Source organism: Sardina pilchardus, chromosome 9 (assembly GCF_963854185.1).
Source record: "Sardina pilchardus chromosome 9, fSarPil1.1, whole genome shotgun sequence".
NCBI lineage: Eukaryota > Metazoa > Chordata > Actinopteri > Clupeiformes > Clupeidae > Sardina > Sardina pilchardus.
The window spans coordinates 32,494,542-32,516,432 of NC_085002.1; the positions used below are offsets into that span (position 1 = coordinate 32,494,542).

At 43.1% G+C, this 21,891-nt stretch overlaps 1 protein-coding gene across 3 annotated transcripts; it reads left to right on the top strand.

The window, feature by feature from the left end:
• The first annotated feature begins 256 nt into the window (after positions 1-256).
• On the top strand, positions 257-20,458 carry si:ch1073-335m2.2 (msx2-interacting protein). 3 transcript variants are annotated; one of them, XM_062544798.1, is made up of 15 exons: positions 257-418; positions 2,025-2,345; positions 4,913-5,401; positions 5,842-6,002; positions 6,149-6,349; positions 6,576-6,727; positions 9,205-9,330; positions 9,750-9,863; positions 9,962-10,075; positions 10,724-10,824; positions 11,050-18,325; positions 18,428-18,520; positions 18,715-18,909; positions 19,045-19,203; positions 19,393-20,458. In XM_062544798.1, the coding sequence occupies exons 1-15, from the start codon at positions 336-338 to the stop codon at positions 19,525-19,527; spliced, it is 9,720 nt and encodes a 3,239-aa protein (XP_062400782.1). In that variant the 5' UTR covers positions 257-335; the 3' UTR covers positions 19,528-20,458. The 3 variants fall into 3 exon arrangements, with proteins under 3 accessions (XP_062400782.1, XP_062400783.1, XP_062400784.1); XM_062544799.1 differs by having other exon boundaries at positions 5,845-6,002; XM_062544800.1 differs by lacking the exons at positions 257-418; positions 2,025-2,345 and adding an exon at positions 2,934-3,942.
• Positions 20,459-21,891: the final 1,433 nt, after the last annotated feature.

Sequence of the window (21,891 nt, forward strand, 5' to 3'; positions counted from 1 at the left end):
CATTAACCTTTATGAAAAACATTAACGAATGAATAAGCATATGCAGTCTAGATATTACAATGTCGACTGCAAAGATTTGATGTCGCATGATCACGGGAACGCGCTAGTCACGAGAAATGATAGCTGAACAGTCACCGTCAAAGCTGTAGGACTGCGCGCGGCGCGCTCCTGTCATCAGTGTTCACACGCATTCGATAGGGGCTAGATTCACTAGCAAGGCCCGGATCATTTTTTCACCGAGTCGATAGGCGTTTGTTTAGCAAGGCGGACTTCCCACCGGCTGAGATTAAAAACGTGAGAGCATATGAGTATAGACGGGAAACAGAACGAACAGGATGGTTCGGGAAACCAGACACCTTTGGGTGGGAAATTTACCCGAACATGTTCGAGAGGAGAAAATTGTTGAGCATTTTAAACGGTGAGTTACACAAGAGGGTTTCAAGAGGGAATCAGCCCGCGCTATATCCCAGCATTTCTAGTGGGTTGCTAGCAAGGAACATATATCCGCACACAAATCGGACTCGGACAGCCTCCAAAATTCAATACTATAACGTTAACACTTGTAGTATGTTCATAACGTGTTTTTTCGTGCAACCATCGCGCTTTAGTTTGGTTCAACAGTAGCGCTAGGTCCAGCAGCCATTTGCAGCCAAACGATAATTTTAAGACCAACGAGCTAGCTAACCGTAGCCCAAGTAAGCTAGCCATAGTAGTTCGTAGCAAGAGTGCTAAGAGACGTTCTTGCTAGCATGACAGCTACATTTGTTTTTGGGGGAGTTGTTGTTTCCATTATAACGTAAATGTTCTCTTACAAACCAATACACTTTCACATGGAGTATATTTGCACGATAGCCTCAAAGATTAAACATCGATTTTCACTATCCCCAGGTGGATACTAGGTGGCTAGCGAGTTAGCTAGCCACTTTACCAGCCATGGTATTCATCTCGTTTGCTACGTCTAGCTAGCATCTGTTAGCTAAAGGGAACCGAACGTTCCGTTGGACCGGCTGGTTTCACACAAGAAATAACCTACTTCAAGCCAGAATGATATTTCAAAAAGTTATAACCATGGACATTTTTGTAAGCAGTGCTTAATCCATGCGGGTACACGAAGGGCCCATTGCATGCTGATCGGATAAATCAGCTTGCTCTGTTGATCCCTAGTTCGGCGCAATGTCGTCTTGCCATCTTGTAACGTTACCTCGCTGTCCTTAGAGTTGTTTCCCTGCACGAAGACGCTGATTAGCGACACCGCCGAAGTTACACATGGTTACTTTATATTTTAACGTGATGAAAATATACCACACATCAGGGGTGCATTCTCTATAGACCCACATTTCTTCGTGTTCTTGTACGGTACTGGTTTTTATTTCTGGTTTGTTATGAAGAGGTGGCATTGGTCGACATTTCCTTACGTTTGTGTACAATACGAGCGTGGTCGCCGGACCATCGGATACGTTGCCTGATTCTAGTAGCCTGCTATCACATTTTGACTTTAAATCGAAAAGAAACAAATATTTTGCGCTTACTGAATGGCGTTAAGCAGTCTTTCTTGTTGATGCAGTAGGAAAAACATCCTACATCCTACATCGTACGACGTCAGCGATAGCTCGTGGACAGATTTGCCCCACAGAATTTTCAGCTAGAATAATGTCAATACATGACAAGTCTGCGATTATGGTTTAAATGTCTCACCAAATTGTCCATTAGGCATGAGGAATTAACAAAAAATCAAACATCAGATAGTATTCGCCTAATAGAATAATTCCCTTCTTGTATGGTACTCCGCATTCATTGATAGGAGTAAGTTTAGGCTATCTCTCTCCCCCAAAATAAATGACTTTGTATGTAAATAAATGACTTTGTATGTGAAGTGCTCTTGACCTGAGGTGACCTGAGTGATATCTGACCAACAGTAACTTGAATTATTACACTGAGGAAAACATTTCTTCTGCTCAGGGCAAGAGTTCTACTTGCAATGTGTGACCCCAGTTGACTTAACGTTTCTCTCCCTTCTTTTCCAGCTATGGCCGTGTGGAGAGTGTTAAGGTCCTGCGGAAACGTGGCTCAGAGGGTGGGGTGGCGGCCTTTGTGGATTTTGTGGACATCAAAAGTGCACAGAAGGCTCACAATGCTGTCAACAAGATGGGTGACCGGGACCTACGCACTGATTACAACGAGCCCGGTTCAGTGCCCAGTGCCGTACGAGGGCTGGAGGACAACCCTCCCTCTAGCAGTCACGCCAGGGAAGTTTCGGGGTTCTCACGGGCTGCGGTTGGTCCTGTTTATGGGCCCCCCGTGTCCCTCCACGGCAGAGAGGGACGCTATGAACGCAGAATAGACGGGTAAGTGGACGAGGGCTCCCTTTCCGAAGTGCAAGGGAAGCCGAGGGGTCTGTTAAACCATTTCCCACTATCAAAGAGGTGTATATTTTGGGTTATGAAAGAGAGGAGAACAAATCCATTTCAATTTGACATAGAACAAAATCTAGGGATTCTATCTTCATTCTCAGAGACCTGACTTCACTCATGGAATTATCTAAGGCCATTTGTTTTATCATTTGAAAGAATGTGTGGATGTGATATGTATTCATTCGATGTGTTGGATGTGCAGTGTGAGCCCATAACCTTCTTTCAAATTGGATAATACGCTTGTGGAAAAATTATCGTCCCTGGTGAGTTGGATGTATCACACATGGTGGAATTATCCCTGTGTGGTTTGGATATTAGGAGTTCCCAGCAAAATTGGATCTATCCCACCCAAGATCTCGCAGTCCAGGAATGCAGCGCGGTGCCTGGTGGATTAAACATGAAAGTAGTTTTCTTTCAGGTACACCTATAAGATTAGGGATCATTTTTTTTCTTTCTTCTATCCATTTTCCCTCATCACACGTGTGGTCATTGAGATTACTTTTATTCTCATGGTTACGATGAAGGTCTGGATATGTCTCTTCTGGATTCTATGCCAGTTGAGAGAGGAGGTCCAGTATGCGAGTGTCATGGATGTACCAGTGATGCGCGGAGTACGTCATCTAGGGTCCGTGGGGTCACCACTCCTGTAGGAATGGTAACTTGCTAGTTTATCACAAATTATTACAGGAGCGTATTAGTTTTAAAAAAAATGAAAAGCAGACGATCGAAATGGAGGATTTTTCTGCACCTGAGGTCTGTGAAGACATCTGAAGACATCGTGCCTTTCTGAGGTGAGAAGATACCTGACCTGGACTTACCCCTCTGGATGTTGGAATGTAACAGCAAGCCCCTATCACGGATTATTGTGGTTCAATGTGGATGTAGGTGCCTGCTACATTTGCATTTAAACTAATGGGATTTTAATTAGAGCTCAGGCAAGTCTTTCTCTGGATTGACTAGTGTGCTCAGACGAATCTGGAATCTACCTCAAATGGAATAAACCCACTGCAAGATTTTTTATTTATTTTTGCCATGCTGATGGAAACGTATAGTACTGGACTGGAATTATCTCTCAATCACATTTTTTTTTAGATCCAATCCAATTAAATAAACTGAGTTATCAACAGGTTTTGAAAATGACTGTAAACGGAACTAATTATGGACTAAGATTTGGATTACCCCATAACCAGTTCTTAAAATGAAATTGGATATACTTGTTGCGCAAAAGTTTTACTTTTGGCTCGCTCTTCCGAAGCTTTTTTTGGAGTTCCCAGAGGATATATTTTCTGATCGTTTTCTCTGCACTGATGAAAATGACCAGTCCTGTAAATCCAGAACCGGTGCTTCATTGGATAATACTATCTCCACCCCAGGCTTCCACTATGATCTGGAAAAAAGAAGGTCCAACCGCCATCAAGTTTTTTTTTTTCGTCCTGACCAACTTGAATTTTTTTGTAATCTTTTTTGGCTTACACAATTTTCCGCCTAGTTTGTATATTGGATTAGTAGGTTCAGTTACTGCTCTGAAAAGGTTGGTATTGTCCTGCGCTATACATCTGTGCCCTTTCTCTACCCCTCTCTCCTCTCTGTCTCCTACCTCTCTGCCCTGCTAACCCAGGTGTGCCTTGTCTCTCTCACCCCCACTAACTTAGAACTTGTAGCTGAATGGCATGTCTTCTTCATCCCCTCTGTCCTGTCACACTCGGTTTCTTTGTTCTTTTCACCTTCTATGTAGTCACCTTGTGAAGGTTCAGGGTCTTCACCATACAAGGCCAGTAAAGGAGTAAAGGACTTGATAATCAGGAATAGGGTTAAATCTTAAAGATGCCAGCTTACAGTTTTTATTTTTATTTTTTTTACTTAGTTATGAAGGCGTCACCACATCCATGAAGTCTTTTATTCAGTTTTACTCATTTCTGTTCACTGTGGTACTCTGTCAATAATAAGAATAATGAAGGTTTTGCATAAAGGACAGTGTGACATTTAAATACTTGTGAAAAATAGTGGCAAAAAATTCAACTCTGTTTTCGTGTTGAAATAACTTTAGTTAATATGTTTGTTCACAAAGCTTTCAGGGTTTTCTTAATTGATCTCCCTGTTGAGTCACATTCACTGGGTCAGAGCAGTTTGACTAAGTTATACAAAAGTCCATGCCATGAGCAACTTCAAGACAGTAAGTGCAGTGCTCTTTAAGATGAGACAAACCTTTTGCTGACAGTTTCCTTAGCAAAGGGATCAGGTCAGGTTTAGCTCATCTAAAGTCTTGGGCCAGCAGTTGTGTACATAGTTTCATCCTGTTTCAGTACACTGCTGATAGGGCACATGCTACCTCAAAGCTCAAATTAAATTGAATTAAATTAAAACAAAGTATCGGCACATAACATTTTATTTGATCTATATGGCCATAGACCATCATAAACAAAGTTTATATTAAAAAAAAAGAGGACCGACTGTGTATCAGAGATTTTGACACCTCCATCTTTTGTCTGTTTGTCTTACAGCAGCTCTGACAGTCGAGAGCGTACCTACGACCATAGTCCCTACAGTCACCATGAGCGCGGGGCAGCCTTTGACCGGCCTCGCCACTACAACACAGACTATTACCGTGACCGTGCCATGTTTAGCTCGGCTGTGGGCTCTAGCACTGCAGCTAGTGCTATGGCCAGTGGGTTTGATGCCCCTGAGCCTCACTTTGAGTCACGCATACGTGACCCCTTTGCACTGTCCAGCGCCACACGCCGCGACCCTTACCGTGATGACCGGGGGCGGCGAGTAGACCGGACTTATCACCACCACCGTCGCAGCCGGTCTTCACACTCCTCGCAGTCACGCCATCCCTCGCCACAGCGGACCACTGGCCAGACTTCCAAAAACCCCCACTCCCCCAAACGAGCCCCTGTCTCCCCTAGCAGAGGGCCGCGCTCACAGTCGCGCTCGCGATCATCCAGTTCGGACTCTGTAAGCAGCACCAGCAGCACGGGTAGTGGCAGGTAAGCTGAAATAATACTTGTAAAACTTGGAGATTATATTTTTTGTTTCCTACATGAAAGTTACCCAAGGGAAATTTTATTCATGCCAGTTTGTTTAACACGATGTTCGAAGAATGTTTTCTGCTGGTATCTGTGTATGTTACCAATTTCGCATAGGCCCTAGACTTTTGTACGTCATTTGAGCTTGTGTTTTTAAAAAGTGTAGTAATACTTCTTTACTGAAGTAGAAAGTTCCACTTTCTCATCTGATTTCATTGCATCTTTATTCTTATTCAAATAAATTGGCCCAGAAGATTTCTTTTGGCATTTCTTTTCCCCCCCACTTGCCTTAATCCTTAAGATATGTGTGTTCATTAGTGGAACACCTTCTTCCAACAGTTTTCCCACCAGATTCTAAACAAAAAAGCCTGACATAAATAACTTGTTTGCTTCATTGGCAGCAGTGACTCCAACAGCAGCTCCAGTGGGGGGTCACGAGCACGCTCAGTGCAGTCATCCGCTACACATGCACCCCCTGCCCCTCCCCCCCTATCAATAGATGGTGACGAGCCTCGCAGAAGTTTTGGCATTAGGGTTCAGAACCTACCTGTGCGTTCTACAGGTAAACTCCTTCATCTACACACCGTTTCTTTCACTTAACATTCTGTTTTTCATGAAAAGAATTGGACTCGCACTGTGAGATTGGTCTTCTGTGTTAAGCACAAAAATATTGTATTAATGTGAATTTTTGCTAAATAATCATCCTAGACACAAGTTTGAAAGACGGACTCTTCCACGAGTTTAAGAAGTATGGGAAGGTGACATCTGTTCAGATCCATGGGGCGTCTGAAGAACGGTACGGACTAGTTTTCTTTAGGCAACAGGAGGACCAGGAAAAAGCACTCAGTGTCTCCAAAGGAAAACTCTTCTTCGGCATGATGATTGAGGTCACTGCCTGGAATGGCCCAGGTCAGAATCAATTTGTATGTGTCTCCATTCAATGTTATAGTCAAGATGCCAACCATGACACATACCTGTAGCCAATCTTATACAAATCTACATACATTAATAGGCTAATGTAATTTGTTGCAAGGTCCATTGAGATGAAGTCATGCATTCTTTTGTTGTCAGACCAATTGAATATATCAGCTTTATATTTATATATGTATTGTAAATTCAGTAATATATGTTACAGAGACAGAAAGTGAGAATGAATTCCGCCCACTGGATGGAAGAATAGATGAATTTCATCCTAAGGCAACTCGCACTCTTTTTATTGGAAATTTGGAAAAGACTACCAACTACCAGCAGCTATTGGATGTGTTTCAGCGCTTTGGAGAGATAGTGGTATGTCTCTGTATGATTTGCCTGAAAGTATGTTATAGTGTAATAGGACATGATCTTTGTTTAAAATATTTATAATGCGAATAAACCAGATAACCAGCCATCTGGGACAAAAGACTTACCAAAGAGTTAAAAAAAATAAATAAATTGCATTTGTGTGACTCATTAGAAATAAGGGGTGGCACGGTTTTTGAAAAATGCTCCGAACCGTGCAAATGGCATGTCACGATTCGGAGTGTGTATTCGTCGTACGGTCCTACGGTTCAGGCTAGTTATGGCATGCGCAATTGGTTCCCATATGTGACAATGTGTTTCCCTGTCGCGCGAGAGTAGGAGTATAGAGTTTTGAGTGCTGCGCGCGAGTCTTTAGAAATGGCAAGTTCTAGAGACAGAAGTCCCTTTCCCACATGAGCGAGACATCCGGATGTCAAACGGATATCAAACGGATGGCTGTATGTGGGAACGCAAAACTCGGGTATTTTCTTACCCGGAAATCACCCTACTAGCCCCCTAGTACTACTTCTAGATGTTACCCGGGTGCGCTTAGGTGGGAACGCAGCCGGCACAGTTCTGGGTAGAGATGGGGGGCGTACCGATGACGTATAAAAATGCGCCCTTGCAGCCTGCTTGCAGCACGAGGCAGAAAGTACAAATTGCCATGGTAACGATAAACATTGCCCTACCAGTATGAACACAGACGAGAACACCGGAGTACAGAAAACAGTGACATTTTGTTGTGTACTACAATAAAAATTTAAACTGCAATCACGTTGTTGTGTTTGTTGCGGGACAGGCAGGATTATCCTTGCAAACGTGAATAGCTTGAAGTGTTGTCGATTAGCTTGCAACTAGCTGTTTATTACAGTGGTTAGCAATTAACAGCTAATAGTTAATGTCGCTGTTATTTAGCATTTTTGCTTTTTGTAGGAGTTGGAAAGGAGCCTCAGACCTCTGTGTGCTGTTTATATTTTCCAGGTGTGTCATTATTTTCTATTCATTTGTTTGGATGTTTATACCAGAGAGGGTTGAAGTAGAGCTATACTGTGGTCCTGGCGTTAGCTATTTTTTTCCTCTATGCTAGCTCCCGCTGACTAGCGAGCTAACTACTTCTGTTGTTTCATGATGTTTTGGATCTGGTGTAAGTTCGCATCATCCAGGCAACACGGCACAACAACGCATTTATTTAGCGTCATCTTCCTCCCCCTGCAAGTGCTGACATTGCCCCACCCCTCGCGGCTCCTACTCGGGTCTAGTGTGAACACAATTACCCGTATCTCACTCGGACATAAAGCTCATGTGGGAAACGTCCGTGTCGTGCCTCTACCTGGGTAAATATGTCCGGGTAACTTCTAGAAGTTATGTGGGAAAGGGACTAAAGACTGCCTGTGCCGGGAGTTGCAGGATGCGCCAGCCTCTTATAGATGACAGAGGAGTTAAGACGACAGAAAAGACTGCGACTGTGTGCAAACATTGTGCAACACGTGTTCAATATGCTCTTGCCAACACTTCGAACATACTAGGTCATCTGAAAAGACGTCACCCCAATGTGTAGGTAGACCGTTTAAAAGGAAGAAACACTTCACCGTTTTTTCATATTAAACTACGTTATTCCCTTAACTAAGACGAGTTGATACATACCTCTCACGTTTCAATGCGTGCACTCACTGGCTCTGGTGCGCGGCGCCCCTTTGATAGCACTTAGCTAGCCCAGTTCATTCATTAGGATCCAAACAGAGATGAAGTTAGAAGCGACTAAACACCTCCATGTTTTCCCTATTAAAATACAGTTACAGGAGTAGTCACACGACCAATTATGGTGAGACAAAATAAAACGTGGTGCATTTCTAAGCAGGTAAGAGGGATAACTATATTGTGTGGCGCAGTAATACCCTCACTCTTGCACTTTCAGTTTCACTTTGGAGTGAGGATATTACTGCGCCGAGTCTCAAGTGCTCCTAATTGTTATTCCGCTTTTAATTTAAGCTAAGAGTTACACTTTCTGTCTTTGTGCGTCAAAAAGGGGCATACGTTCCTGCAGATGGCAATATGCTACACATTCTCTCTCTTTTGCCAAATAAATGAAAAGATTGTTGAAATCATCAATGTCTTCCCTTTTGCTGTATCAAAATCTCAACTGAAGCTTAAAGTTTCCACAGACAATAATGTGCTTTATGTGAAGTCCAATTCAGTTTGTGCATTATTACATGATAACTATTCTTTAAATACTCTAGCCTAATTGTGGATGATTAAGCTATATATGCTGAAATATGTTTCTGGAGTGTTAAAGATTGAAAGAAAAAATAACAACAAGAACCGTACCATACCGAACCAAAAACCGTGACCCTAAACCGTGATACGAACCGAACCGTAGATTTTGTGAACCGTGCCACCCCCATTAGAAATCTGTTTATTGGAAAGCATTAAAATGTTGTCAATAATTGGTTGTATGGTTAATGGGCGGTCGTTGTTTTCATTCCTAGGACATTGACATCAAAAGGGTTAATGGTGTTCCCCAGTATGCCTTTGTGCAGTATTCTGATATTGCCAGTGTTTGTAAGGCTATAAAGAAGATGGATGGAGAATACCTAGGAGCCAACCGACTAAAGGTTTGATCATATCTATACTCCTATGCATATGTTCAAAGTGTACAATCCCGCAGTAGTTCAGTGCCTGTTCATACATACCCCTTCACCATTATGACTGATTACAACACATGATCCGCCTTCCCCATTGTGCAAACCTTAACGAGGCTACAGGGTGCACTGACTATATCATTAATGCATATTCTCTACCTACTGGCGAATGCATAGAATGGTTTGCCATGGCGAATAACACCACCATCAGCACAACATTACTACCTCAGCATCTATTTTCAGTATTGTCTTGTCTTATGTCCATTTTAATGTATGTTTTGTCAACCATACCCATACGTGAAATGGCTGTAAAGAATTCCTATTGTGTATCTTACACTATATGGCAATACATCTAACCTTGACTTTGACCGTGACTTCATTTGTATTTTCAGCTTGGTTTTGGGAAGAGTATGCCCACAACATGTGTCTGGCTGGATGGTTTGTCCTCCAACATCACAGAACAGTACCTCACCAGGCATTTCTGTCGCTATGGGCATGTGGTTAAGGTCGGTATTATTCTTATCCTCTTCAAGTAGATTCCTAAATATCTATCAAATACCTGTAAATGTAATATTTTCACATTCTTTGTACTTTTCAATTCCAGGTAGTGTTTGACCGATTGAAAGGGATGGCTCTCATTTTGTACAACAATACCGACTTTGCCCAAGCAGCTGTTAGAGAGACCAAAGGTTGGAAGATTGGTGGCAACAAAATTAAAGTAAGCCTAACTATGGTTTGATGTGTGAATAAATGTGACCCTGCAAGATTAAATCAGTTGCTTTGGTAAAATGTACAAAATTAAGCTATTGGCCATAATTAAACTAAGCTTTCCAACGATATGTATATCGAGGGTATAGCAAAAACTATCTCGAAGATAACCACATTCAAAATTGACATGGTTCTCCCGTCACGACATGCCAGAAGAGGAGATAATCACCTTTTTAAGCGACGTGGACCGTGCCACCCCCATTAGAAGTCTGTTTATTGGAAAGCATTAAAGCATTAACTGGAATGTGCTGCTAATGTGTTGAATCTTCACTGGGTTTAAGAGTCAAAACTTATGTTTTTTCCGTAAAATGTGTTCACGATATGAAAGTGTAGACTCTATACTGTCGAACTAAGCAAAAACGTGAAATTCAACATTTTAGCCCTTATGTTTGTTTATCGTGAATCTTCTCATCATAGCATCGAACACAAAATGCCTGGTTTTGCCTTGGAGGGTCACAAATCAGAAATTGCCTATGCAAAGTTGTAGTTCCATAACATGCATAACATTTGGTAAAATAAGTTGTTTAATTAACCTTGATTGCAAAAGTAAACAGTTGTATGTGATATTAGTATTTCACCAAGTGATTTGTTACTGCAGGTTGATTTTGCCAGTCAAGAGAGTCAGATGGCCTTCTATCGGTCCATGCAAGCCTCTGGGCAAGACATAAGGGACTTCTATGAAATCCCAACAGAGAGGAGGTAAGAATCTATGTTTACATGGTAAATTTCATGAGTAAAATGGTAGCTCTCCTCAACAAAAAAAGTTTATGAAACGTTTTTAAATGAACTGTTTCTATTTCTATTTAGGTGGTTTTCACTCAGTGATTGTTTTTTTTTTAAATTTTAATTAAACAGAATATGCTTTGGGTGTTTATCACCTGTAAGATGATCAGCTGTTAAACTCCACCCAATTTCCTTTCGCAGAGAGGAACGGAGGCCTCCTTTTCATGAATTCCCAGCAGAGCGGGCATACTACGAAAATGTGCGAACTCCAGGTCTTTACACTGATGATCCTCGCCGTGATTTCCCTGGCAGAAGCCGGGATCGTTACTCTGAACTAGACCACTATCCAAGTGAACACTATGACCCTCGCTTTCATGAAGATCCCAGGGAGTACAGAGATTACCGTGACCCATTTGAGCAGGATATGCGCAAGTACACCTACATTCAGCGGGAAAGAGAGAGAGAGCGTGAGCGTTTTGAAGCTGACCGTGGTAGATGGAGCCCCTCTCATCAGAGACGTCCTGTAACTCCTAGTGCTTCACCATCTCCTTCTGAGCGCGTCCCAAGAGAGACTGAACGGCGGGTTTATCGGCATTCTTCAGAGCGAAGTGGCAGCTGTAGCTCACTGTCCCCTCCCCCGGCACAGTTTGAAAAGCCTGAAAAGTCCCCAGTGGATTATAAAACTGAAGGTCTTGAAAGAGAAATGGAGTCAGTGGAGATGGAACGTGTTGGAGGCGCTGAAAGAAGCAGGCGAGGGAGACGCAAGGACAAGGGAGATAAGGAGAAAGGGGAGAGAGGCAAGTCAAGAAGGGGCAAAATGCCGTCTCCTGTTTCACATTCAGAAACTGACAAAGAGGCTTCTTTGGATGCTAACTCAAATAAAGGGAAAGCTTCAGACACAGATGGTCCTGAAAAATCTCGATATAAGGGTGAAAACGAGCCCTCACCTTCCGAACAAATGTCCCGTCTAGAGCCCCAAAAAGGGGAGAGACTTGATGCAGTTAAAGGAGATTCATCAGATAGAGAAGGAAAAGGCAGACTGAAAAAACATCAAAAATCTGATCTTGGAAGTGAAGGGAAAGATTTGATTCTGGAGTCAGACCGTTTAGCAGCTCGTAAAAGGCGATTTGGTGATCCTAGTGGGAAAACCATCCGACAGAAGAGGAGTAGAATGGAGGATGAGGGCATCCAGTCCCCAGAGTTTGGATCAAATTCAACTCTTGCAAAAGAGACAGAAGATATAAAGGCACTTGAAAAAGATACACAGAAGAGGGAACATTTAAAGCCCAAGGTGGAAAGGGGGACTTGTCATTACAGTCTTAAAGAGGATCAAGATTCATCTTCTATGTCTAGTATGAGAGGGCAAGGTCTGTGTTCAGTGGTACGGCAAGGTGAACCATCAGATCTTGATGATCATGACTCTGGGAAGAACCTGTCTGGTCCTAGTGTGTCTAGAAGGTTCTCACACGATGAGACTCTTGATCAGGAAAACAAAAGCAGGGAAGAATATATCTCTCTTGACATAGATCTTTCCCAGAGCTATCGTAAACAAATGGAACAAAACCGCAGACTACGGCAACAGTTGCAGGAGCCTGATAAACTTGGAAAGCCAGGTAGTCCTCAGAGTTTGGATGCCGAAGACCTAGAACATCGCAGTTTAGTGCATGAGGTAGGGAAACCACCTCAGGATGTAACAGACAATTCTCCATCATCGAGAAACAAGAAGCAAGACACTTTTGAGTTGGATATGAGCTCGAAGAGAGAGCGTGTATACAGGAGCTTCCGGCCAAAAAGTGAAGATCCAGAATGGATTAATGCCAATTCTCCGAAACCACAACAATCCTCCCAAAACACAGAAGAAGAAATTATCGATATGCCCCATCTCATGACTGTCAAAGATGTTAAAGAGCTCCCAAAATCTGAAGAAACTGTTCACCCAGACCTAGAACTATCCGTCAAAAGAGTACACACCACACAAATGGCTAAAATTAGCTCTCATTTACATGGTAGTGTAGATGATGCTCATAAACGCTGGGAGAATAGGCTGAAGCAAGATTTGTTACCTGATCTAAGTTTCTCTGGAAGAAAACGGCTTGGTCACAAGCATTTGGAATATGGCCTCTGGCATGATTTGGAGCCTGGGGAGGTAAGGTCAGATTCTGAAGAAGATCGAGAACACAAATCAAGCTCCCCAATGCCATCTACATCTCTCTCTCTTCCAGAGAGGCAGAGAGGGGATAGGCTGTCTGAGTCAAAGTTGTCCACCTCTCTGGAAAGAAATAAGTTCTATTCCTTTGCACTGGACCAGACTATTACACCTGACACTAAAGCTCTGCTTGAGAGGGCAAAGTCTCTGTCGTCCTCTAGAGAAGACAACTGGTCTTTCTTAGATTATGACTCCCACTTTGCTAGTTTTCGCAGTCGGAAAGATACAGAGAAGGTTGAGTCAACACCACGGCCAACACCCTCATGGTACATGAAGAAAAAGAAAATTAGAAGTGAGTCTGAAGATAAACTTGATGACCGGAAGGAGGATCCAAAGCCAGAGGAGCAGGAGCGTAGAGAACTTTTTGCTTCTCGTTTTCTTCATAGTTCTATTTTTGAACAAGATTCAAGACGCCTTCAGCACCTTGAACGAAAGCATGAGGACTCTGAACAAAGTATTGGATACCAATCTACTCAGCAAGGTGCCGTGGAAGGACAAGCTGATTCGGAACCAGTTGTGCTGTTTCATAGCAGATTCTTGGAGCTGACACGGTTGCAACATAAAAATATTAAAGAACTCAAAGAACCTCAGCAGGAAATCAAGAGAGAAGAAATCATAGATGGCAGCAGAATGGATAAGCCACAAGAAGAAGAGTCACAAGACCAGCCTCAGCCAGTTTTTCAGCCTGCCATTGAACCGGCTTTAGACTCTGAAACAAAACCAGTTAGTCCTATTCTGCCTCTCCCATTGGCGCTAGTGGCCCAGCCAGCTAAAGAGATGTCACCACCATTGGAGAAAAACATTGTGCAAAGTAATTCACCCAAGTCTTCCGTGCTTTGTGTGAAAGAAGAAAATGAATGTGAAAAGACTCCTGTGCCTCCACAACAGCAGATGCAAGAGGAAGAGCAGCCCTCCATCAGCCCTGTATTATCTGAACCTCAGTTGATGGAGTTAAAAGAACCAATTAACTATGAACAAACTGAACCATCAATCAAAAGTGAAAAAGACATGAATGAGGAGCAAATATCTAGTGTTGAATACAAGCCTAGTGAAGTAACAGAGACCAGTGTTGAGTTAGAACTAAAACCTGAGCCTGAGGTTTCTAATCTTCCCAGCTCTGCCTCCCCAACCCTTGTTGAAGACATAGAGACCTTGAAAACTGAATCTAGTCCCATTGACGATGAACCACAAGTCAAGCAGGAGGTTGACCATAGTTCTGTTGATACTTTGTCTGTGGGGGAGCCAGTCTCGCCACCACAAAAATCTAAAAGTAAGAAGACCAAGGCATCTCCAACAATGCCTGTAGCTCCTTTGGCATCCCCAAGTAGTGCTGATAAACAAGCCACTCGTAAGAGCGAGAGGATTGATCGAGAGAAGTCGAAACGTGCCTCTTCTCCACGGGGAGAGAAGTCGTCAAGTAAATCTCCTGTACAGGGCCCAGAGATGGAGCAGGTTACAGAACAAAGGCGAAGGCGACGAAATGTAAAGTCTGTGTATGCCACTCCAGTTGAAGATGAGTCTACTGCACAGCCCAGTAAGGAAGTAGAGCAACCACGTGCAACTAGGAAACGAGGAGGGGACAAGGAAGTGGCACATTTACAGCAGTCAGAGCAGGACATACTTGCTGTACCAATAGCCTCAAGGCGAGGACGCCCTCCTAAGAATCGATCCAAGGGAGAGGATGCATCAGCTCTGAAGTCAAAAATTGCTGAGACGAAAGAGATTGAGGGCATAGAATTAGGAAACAGTGAAAATGTCTTGAAATCTTCAAAAGGTAAACATTCTCCTCACTCACAGAAACAACAAACAAGTCAAGCACCTGTGTCTAGCACTTCCAGCAAGAAAGCAGACAAACTTTCTGATACCAGCCAGCAGGCTGATCTTTCTGAGGATATCAATGTGCCAGATTCGGCTCCCCAAAGTGATTTTGTTTCCCCAGGAGGAGAGAAAACCACAGAGAATCCAAAACAGAGCACAGAAGAAGGGCAACAAAAAGATAATGTTGTTACAGATAGGGCTACTGGGAACAAAAGTGACAAACCTATTGAGCCCCCAGTTGTGGAGGAATCTCCCCAAGCTGAAAAGAGTGGGGGAAGGTCTAAAGCAGCAAGATTAATTCGGAATACAAAATTGCCAACTGAAGACAAGTCCCTTGTTCTCAAGAATCTTCGAATCAGGTTGGACATGACTGAGGTTAAAGCAATGCTTCAGACTGGTGAAGAAGACATTGAGATGGAGGAATTGAACAAAAAAACAGAACTTTTGCCCAAAGATCAAGCTATGGAAAGCTCTCAAGAAAATGAAGTTACACAAAGTGATAATGATGAGGCACCATCTGACTCTATAATCACCAACCCAGCTGAATCTCTTCTATCTCGTGAGATTGAACTTGAGCAAGCTGTAGAAAACATTGCTAAACTTACAGAGGGTCCCAGCCCCCAGCCATTCAAAAGCCCTACAACCGAAGCACCTAGTCCAGTGGTTCCACCTCCAGTTGAACCGGAGCCTCCAACTATAGTTGAGAAACCTGCTAATCCTGCTAGTGAAACTGAGCTTGCTGCTGCTATTGATTCCATTACATCCGAAGAGCCTTCCTGCGCATTGCCACAAGAGCCTGCCACCAACACTGTTATGGAGTCAGAACCAGCAATCCAGCCATTTGTAACTGATTCTAAGGTTGTGGAACCTAGTTTAGGCAGTGCTCCTATTCAGGAGGAGACAGGTCCATCAGGAACTCCTAGGAAAGGAGCTAAAGGCAGAGCTAAAACAACTAAGAGGTCAAAAACCCAGAAGCCTGCTGCCAGCAGAAAAGATTCTGTTAAAGATAGTGTAGCAGAACCTGACAGCACGCAAATGAGTGTGCCAGATCCAGTTATAGACACTAATGCAGTTGCAGATAATCCATCGGCAACTTCAATAGTTATAACCTCCCCTTCAAAATTGAATGCGTCATTAAATGTGTCACATCCAACAGACGGCATTTCTGAAGAACCACTCAATGATGAACCCACACATGTAAGATCTGCGGGTCTTGTGAATAAAAGTCCAAATATTCTTAAACCACCACAGCCCTATGAGTGTACCCCTCTTTCTCCAACATCTTTATGCATCAAACCCTCACACAGTAGCAAGCTTCCCCTCTCTCCAACAGACCGGTTTAATCAGTCTAGGGAGACCCCAATGGTACCAGTAGCTCAAGGAGAAAATCAAACAGTGTCACCAGGACTTGAAACCCATGACCCTGACTCAAGTAACAGTGACTTGCGTAAAATTCTAATGAAGCCTAAAAATATCCCCCTCTCAGGCACCAACACCGCACCAGGGACCATGCTTACCCACCCACCAAGAGAGAGTGAGTCTCCATCTGATATGGTAGCCAATAAAACCCCTCTGCCAGAAAGTCGGCATTCATATTTGCCTGCTCAACCTGTTGTCCGGTCCCCAGGCTCTCTTCCATCTACAGAGACCAAACAGCTCTTTGGTGAGAAAACTGTGATTTCTGTCATTGCTTCCACTGCCACCTCAGTCATAAGTCGTATCTGTAACACTCCCGAATCTGAGGAAAAGGCAAATATCCCAAGAAATAATCCATATGTGGAAAAACAACTTCCCAAACAAATGTTTCAAACCAGTATGGAGGAGAGTAGCACTTACCATGGAGCAACTGTGGGAGATGAAGGTGGAAATGCTGGACGTTTTGTAGTTGAAAGTGCAACTCTTAGTACAGGGCCCAGTCCTGGCTTGAGGGTAAACACGTCAGAGGGTGTGGTAGTGCTTAGTCACTCTGGTCAAAAAATGGAAGGACCACAGAGGATAAGTGCAAAGATTAGCCAGATTCCTCCAGCTAGTCCTGCAGACATGGAATCTCAACAGCTGGTTTCCATGCCTCAGATGAAACCAGATCATTATGCCCAGGCTCCTAGTGCCAAGTGTCCTCTTGTTCCCTCAGATCATGGACATTCCCACAAGACCCAATCAGGTGTCTCTACCAAACAAGAAAATTCTTTGGACAAGATGGATGCGTATCAAGCAGGTGGTCAAAGTGGAGTTGTGAAAAGGTTGCAGCAATCTGGTGGCAATCAACAGGTTATGAGCTACCATCACTCAGACTTTCCTATGCTTATGAAGCATCCAAAGAAAGCAGAAGGAGCAGAACCTCTCAGTGATGGGGCTAAACCCCCCTGGGCATCTGCCATAAGTCCAGCCATAAGCCCTCATCTTCCATCGTCAGCTGGCAATCCTGTTGGGTTCCTACCCAACACTCCTACTGATAGAGGTCCATCTCACCTCAGTGGGATTAAAGAGCCTCGTTCTCCTCGCAAATCTGGCCACCCTCATTCTCCTTTTACCAAAGTGTCTCCTATTGGCTCCTCCTCTCCAAAAGCCATGCCTGTGGTCCTACCCTCTGGCTTACCGCCCATGTCGCAATATGTCCCAAACGTCCATCACCCAGAACAGTCAGTCATCATGCCTCCACACAGCAGTCATGGAAGCATAGGGAGAATGTCACCACACCGTGTCGGCCAGACCATTCCAATTGGACACTTGTCTCAAGGAGATGTTAGAGTTAACACTCCTCCATTGGCTATGATGAATTATGGAATGCATTCTGATCAATTGTCATCACCATGGTCGGGGCCTCCCCAACAGTGCCCAACATCTCCTCAGGCAGGGGGAGGCAGAGATATGGTTCTAAAGGTCAATCCTGGCAATGCAAGGGCACATGAGGCAAATGAAGAGGATGCAAGACGATACCAGGCCTTGGGAAGACCAGCAGCCACTTCCCTCAAGCCAGAAACCTTGCCACAAGAATATCGTGGCGCTCTACACAGTGGCCTGTCACTAGACCGCTACAACATTGCACAGAGGGATATGCGTGTGCTCATGCACCACCAGCAGGGGGAGCGCCCTGCAACAGAACTGCACCAAGGTCCTGAGCCTGTCCCATCTTCGTCCAGCGCCACCAGCATAACTGCTTCCTTGTCCCCAAGAGCTCACCTGCTGGCCAAAAATATTCCTGAGAAGGACACCTTGAAATCATCAGAAGTTAACAGGCCACTTTCACCGGTCACAAAAGAGGGAATTATAGGCATCCGTGGAGCTATGCCTGCCATTGCCTCGCCTCAACGGATTCAGTTGCTGACATCAGGAACGAGCCCAGCATTCTCAGAATACCCAGCTGTGTATACCAATATTAGAAGTGTCCCTTCACAGTTTGCAGAGAATTCACCTTTAAACATCAGCCAAGCTCCCCACATTGCATCTACACAGGTACTAAAAGCTTTTCTGCTTGGCCTACAAACATATGTATATTATGTATAAGCTAATATGAAAAATTATAATGTCCCAATGAATTTTGATTGTGTTTGGAAGGCTCCTCAAGATCCAGACCGCAGCCAAACACTAAACGAGGGTAAAGGGGAACCGATGGAACACCAGTCTGTGAACATGGTGCAACTTTTAACGGTAAGACAGAGTAAAAGTATTTCATAGTATACTTTACAGTTACGGTTACAAAACGTGTGTGTGTGTAAGTGTAACATGTACTGTATTAGTAGTATTAATATTCAACTAACTTTCAATAATTATTGAATAACAGTTTGGCCAGAAATGCACATCCCTAATCTTTAATCCTTGTGTATCTGGTCTTCTCTCCATAGAAATATCCCATTATTTGGCAAGGCTTGTTAGCTCTGAAGAATGACACTGCTGCGGTCCAGTTACATTTTGTGTATGGAAACAAGGCCCTGGCTGTGCGCTCTCTACCCTTGCAAGAAGGAGGTGCTCTCTTGCGCATCGTCCAGAGAATGAGATTAGAGGCATCACAGCTTGAGAGTGTGGCTCGAAGGATGACTGTAAGATTTTTTTTGTGTCTCGCCATGTAACAGAAAGTAGCCTGAAGTATGTGATATTACTTGCTGATGAGTGTGTGATTTTTTTTCTGAAAATTAATGTTTTGAATTAACATCAACCTTTTTTTTTTGCATTAGGGAGATAGTGAGTTCTGCCTGTTGCTAGCGATGCCTTGTGGGCGTGACCAAGATGATGTCCGTAGTCAAACCCAGTTCCTCCGAACAGCTTTCATAAACTACCTGCAGGCTAAGCTGGCAGCAGGAATCATCAACATCCCAAACCCAGGCTCCAATCAGGTGAGTAGACAGCCGTATATTATTGTTGATACCCATGATTGTACAGTGGTGTAAACATTGTTTGTGTGTATATTCCCTTCCAGTCACTATTGTAGTTAAAATATTAAATGTGCATTGTAAATTAATCTGGCATCCCTGGTATCTGAATAAAAGAGAATTAAGTGAGCCCTTCCGTCTTTCCCCCTACAGCCGGCCTATGTGCTTCAGATCTTTCCGCCATGCGAGTTCTCTGAGAGCCATTTGTCACGGCTTGCGCCAGACCTCCTGAGTAGGATCTCCAGTATCTGTCCACAGCACCTCATGATCGTCATCACTTCTGTGTGACATGTTGGATATCTTGCACAGTCGCCTTCGCTGCCTTTCCCTACCCCCTACACCTTCATGGACACACTTTTCATCAAGATAATGGCACGTTTTTGGAGCTGGGAGTCCCTGAGAATTTAAGTCCGTCTCGATGGAACATTATCTTTTTCTATCATTCGTAATTTTTTTTTTCTCATATTTTTTCCCTAATCCAGTCTCTCCTGCCTGGTGTTTGTGTGTTTCTCTGAGGAGCTCAGGGAAAGGCCAACACGGAGCCTTGCTCCAGACGATGTACAGTCTTATCTGATCATTTCTCTGCTGTATTTGTATTTATTGGTGGTGTTATTTTATTGTTCCTTTTTTCTACAAACTACATGGAAAAAAATCAGGATGTTTGAAGAACAAAGAAATGACCATCAAAGTGGATTTACTTCTTTTGCTTCTTCCTTCTACAGAGATTTTTGGCTTCAATAAAACACAAACGGAATATTAATAACCATGTACAATACATTTTGGGTTTTCAGTATAGAAATTATGTACAAATGACTGGGTGAAAATTCCTTTGAGGAAATTGACCGCAGATGTTTTTTTTTTTTTTAAAGACCATCACCTACACTGCTCCAGACTCCACTCTGCTACTAAGCCAGGTTTACTTTTCGCCTCACACCGCATCAGATGAGCAGCAGTAGGATTTTGGAGTTTGGATGGCTGGACTGTAAATATTTTAAATATTTAAACTTTTAAGCAAAATGGTTGGAGCCCCAGAGATGCCCTCCTAATGTCATACTGCAGACTGAACTGGATGAGACAAAACAGAGACAAACATTTAACATGAGACGTTATTGTTTGTGATGTAAATACTAGCTAGTATGTAGGCTGGCAGCTCTTGGATGGGTTGTTCTGGGCACTTCACATTTTGTTACTCAAATAATAATAAAAAACATTGACAATTTGTGATCCATTTTGTTTTTATTCCTTATGCCTGGTTCTTGTTCTGTTGTTCACTCAGATCCTAGACAAGCTTACCCTGACTAAGATTAATGTCAATAATAACATTTTAACAGAATGATTAGAATCTGTAAGCTTGGTTAGACTTACTCACTTTGTGAAGAGTTTTGGTACTCACAATTGGGGACATTTCCATCAGTTGCATGGTGAAGGGTGTAGTCTTGGGTTAACTTTGGTGAGGCTGGACCAATGATTTAAATCAATGATCAGGGATTCCTCCTAATTTTACTTCCTACTTTGCCTAAACTTCACAAGCTACAATAAACAGTATTGGCAGTTTGTTTTAAAGAGGAACTATGCAGGATTGGCGATTTCATCTCTGGTTTCGGTTTCGTTGTTCGTTTTCGCTCGTTTTATGCTTGCATTTTCTCTGCAGAGCTTCCCTGACAGCTTTAGCGTGTATATTTATACATATATAGGCTATATTTAAATATATAAATTGCAAGCGTGGTTCTTCGTCTCAGACTTCCAGATGTAAACAAAGAGCGATCGTCTCCTGCAGTAAGTTGCATAGGGTCTCTTCAAATAAATATAGGCGTTGATGCTACCGTTTACCATAGCCTCGTTTAATGGCAAAACTATAGCGTCTTCCCCCTCCTTGCTGATTGGTTTTTAGGGTCTGAAGGAAACTGTGAAATATGGTGTTCCAGACTACTAGTGGGATTCGACATGATGTAGCCGTCTTAAGATGACTGCAAATGTGATTATTTCTGAGCTTCTGATGTTCACACATCATGGTTGAAAACATATCAGAATCTCAGAAATCATCACGTTTGCAGTCGTCTTAAGACGTATCAAGTTGAATCCCCCTATTATCTCCCTGAATGGAGATTTAAGTGGGTGTGGCCAGGCTAACCATCTGGTGGTCTCATCAGCATTTTGTGTACCAGCAACAACTGGCATTACCTTTTGGGAAAATAACTAATTTGCTGCCTACCCCTGAATTAGGTAGGATACCCTTATCTTCTTTGTGTGTGCAATAACCCAGTCTGACTTGTGAGCAGTAATAATTCATTGGAAGTGAGTGACACCAGTTAGCCTTTTTGCTATAGGCAAACTGGTGAATCCCATTTTATTATTAAAATTATGCTAAGCAGGGATCATAAAGAGAAGAGATGCTTTGTAACAGAATAAGCTAAAAGATCATTTCTGCAGTCCATGGGCTGGTAGAAACAATGGGATAAACATGCAATGTGCGCATGCGCACCCACACACGAGCACAATTTAAAATTCAATCATCAAAAAGTTATACCTATAGTTATACCTATATATGCAATATTATTGAATAAGTAATGTTAAGTGAAGGGTATGTAATGTATCATTTTATGAAACTGGGGTAGATGAACACTTATTTTCCAAAAAGTTGCTGTGTTCCTA

What these genes read in the sequence shown, in the direction of transcription:
- si:ch1073-335m2.2 (XM_062544798.1), top strand. Translation starts at nt 336, where the DNA reads ATGGTTCGGGAAACCAGACACCTTTGGGTGGGAAATTTACCCGAACAT. An exon ending in AGCAGCACGGGTAGTGGCAG is followed by an intron (nt 5,402 to 5,841) that starts GTAAGCTGAAAT and finishes CTTCATTGGCAG; the next exon opens with CAGTGACTCCAACAGCAGCT. An exon ending in CCTACCTGTGCGTTCTACAG is followed by an intron (nt 6,003 to 6,148) that starts GTAAACTCCTTC and finishes TAATCATCCTAG; the next exon opens with ACACAAGTTTGAAAGACGGA.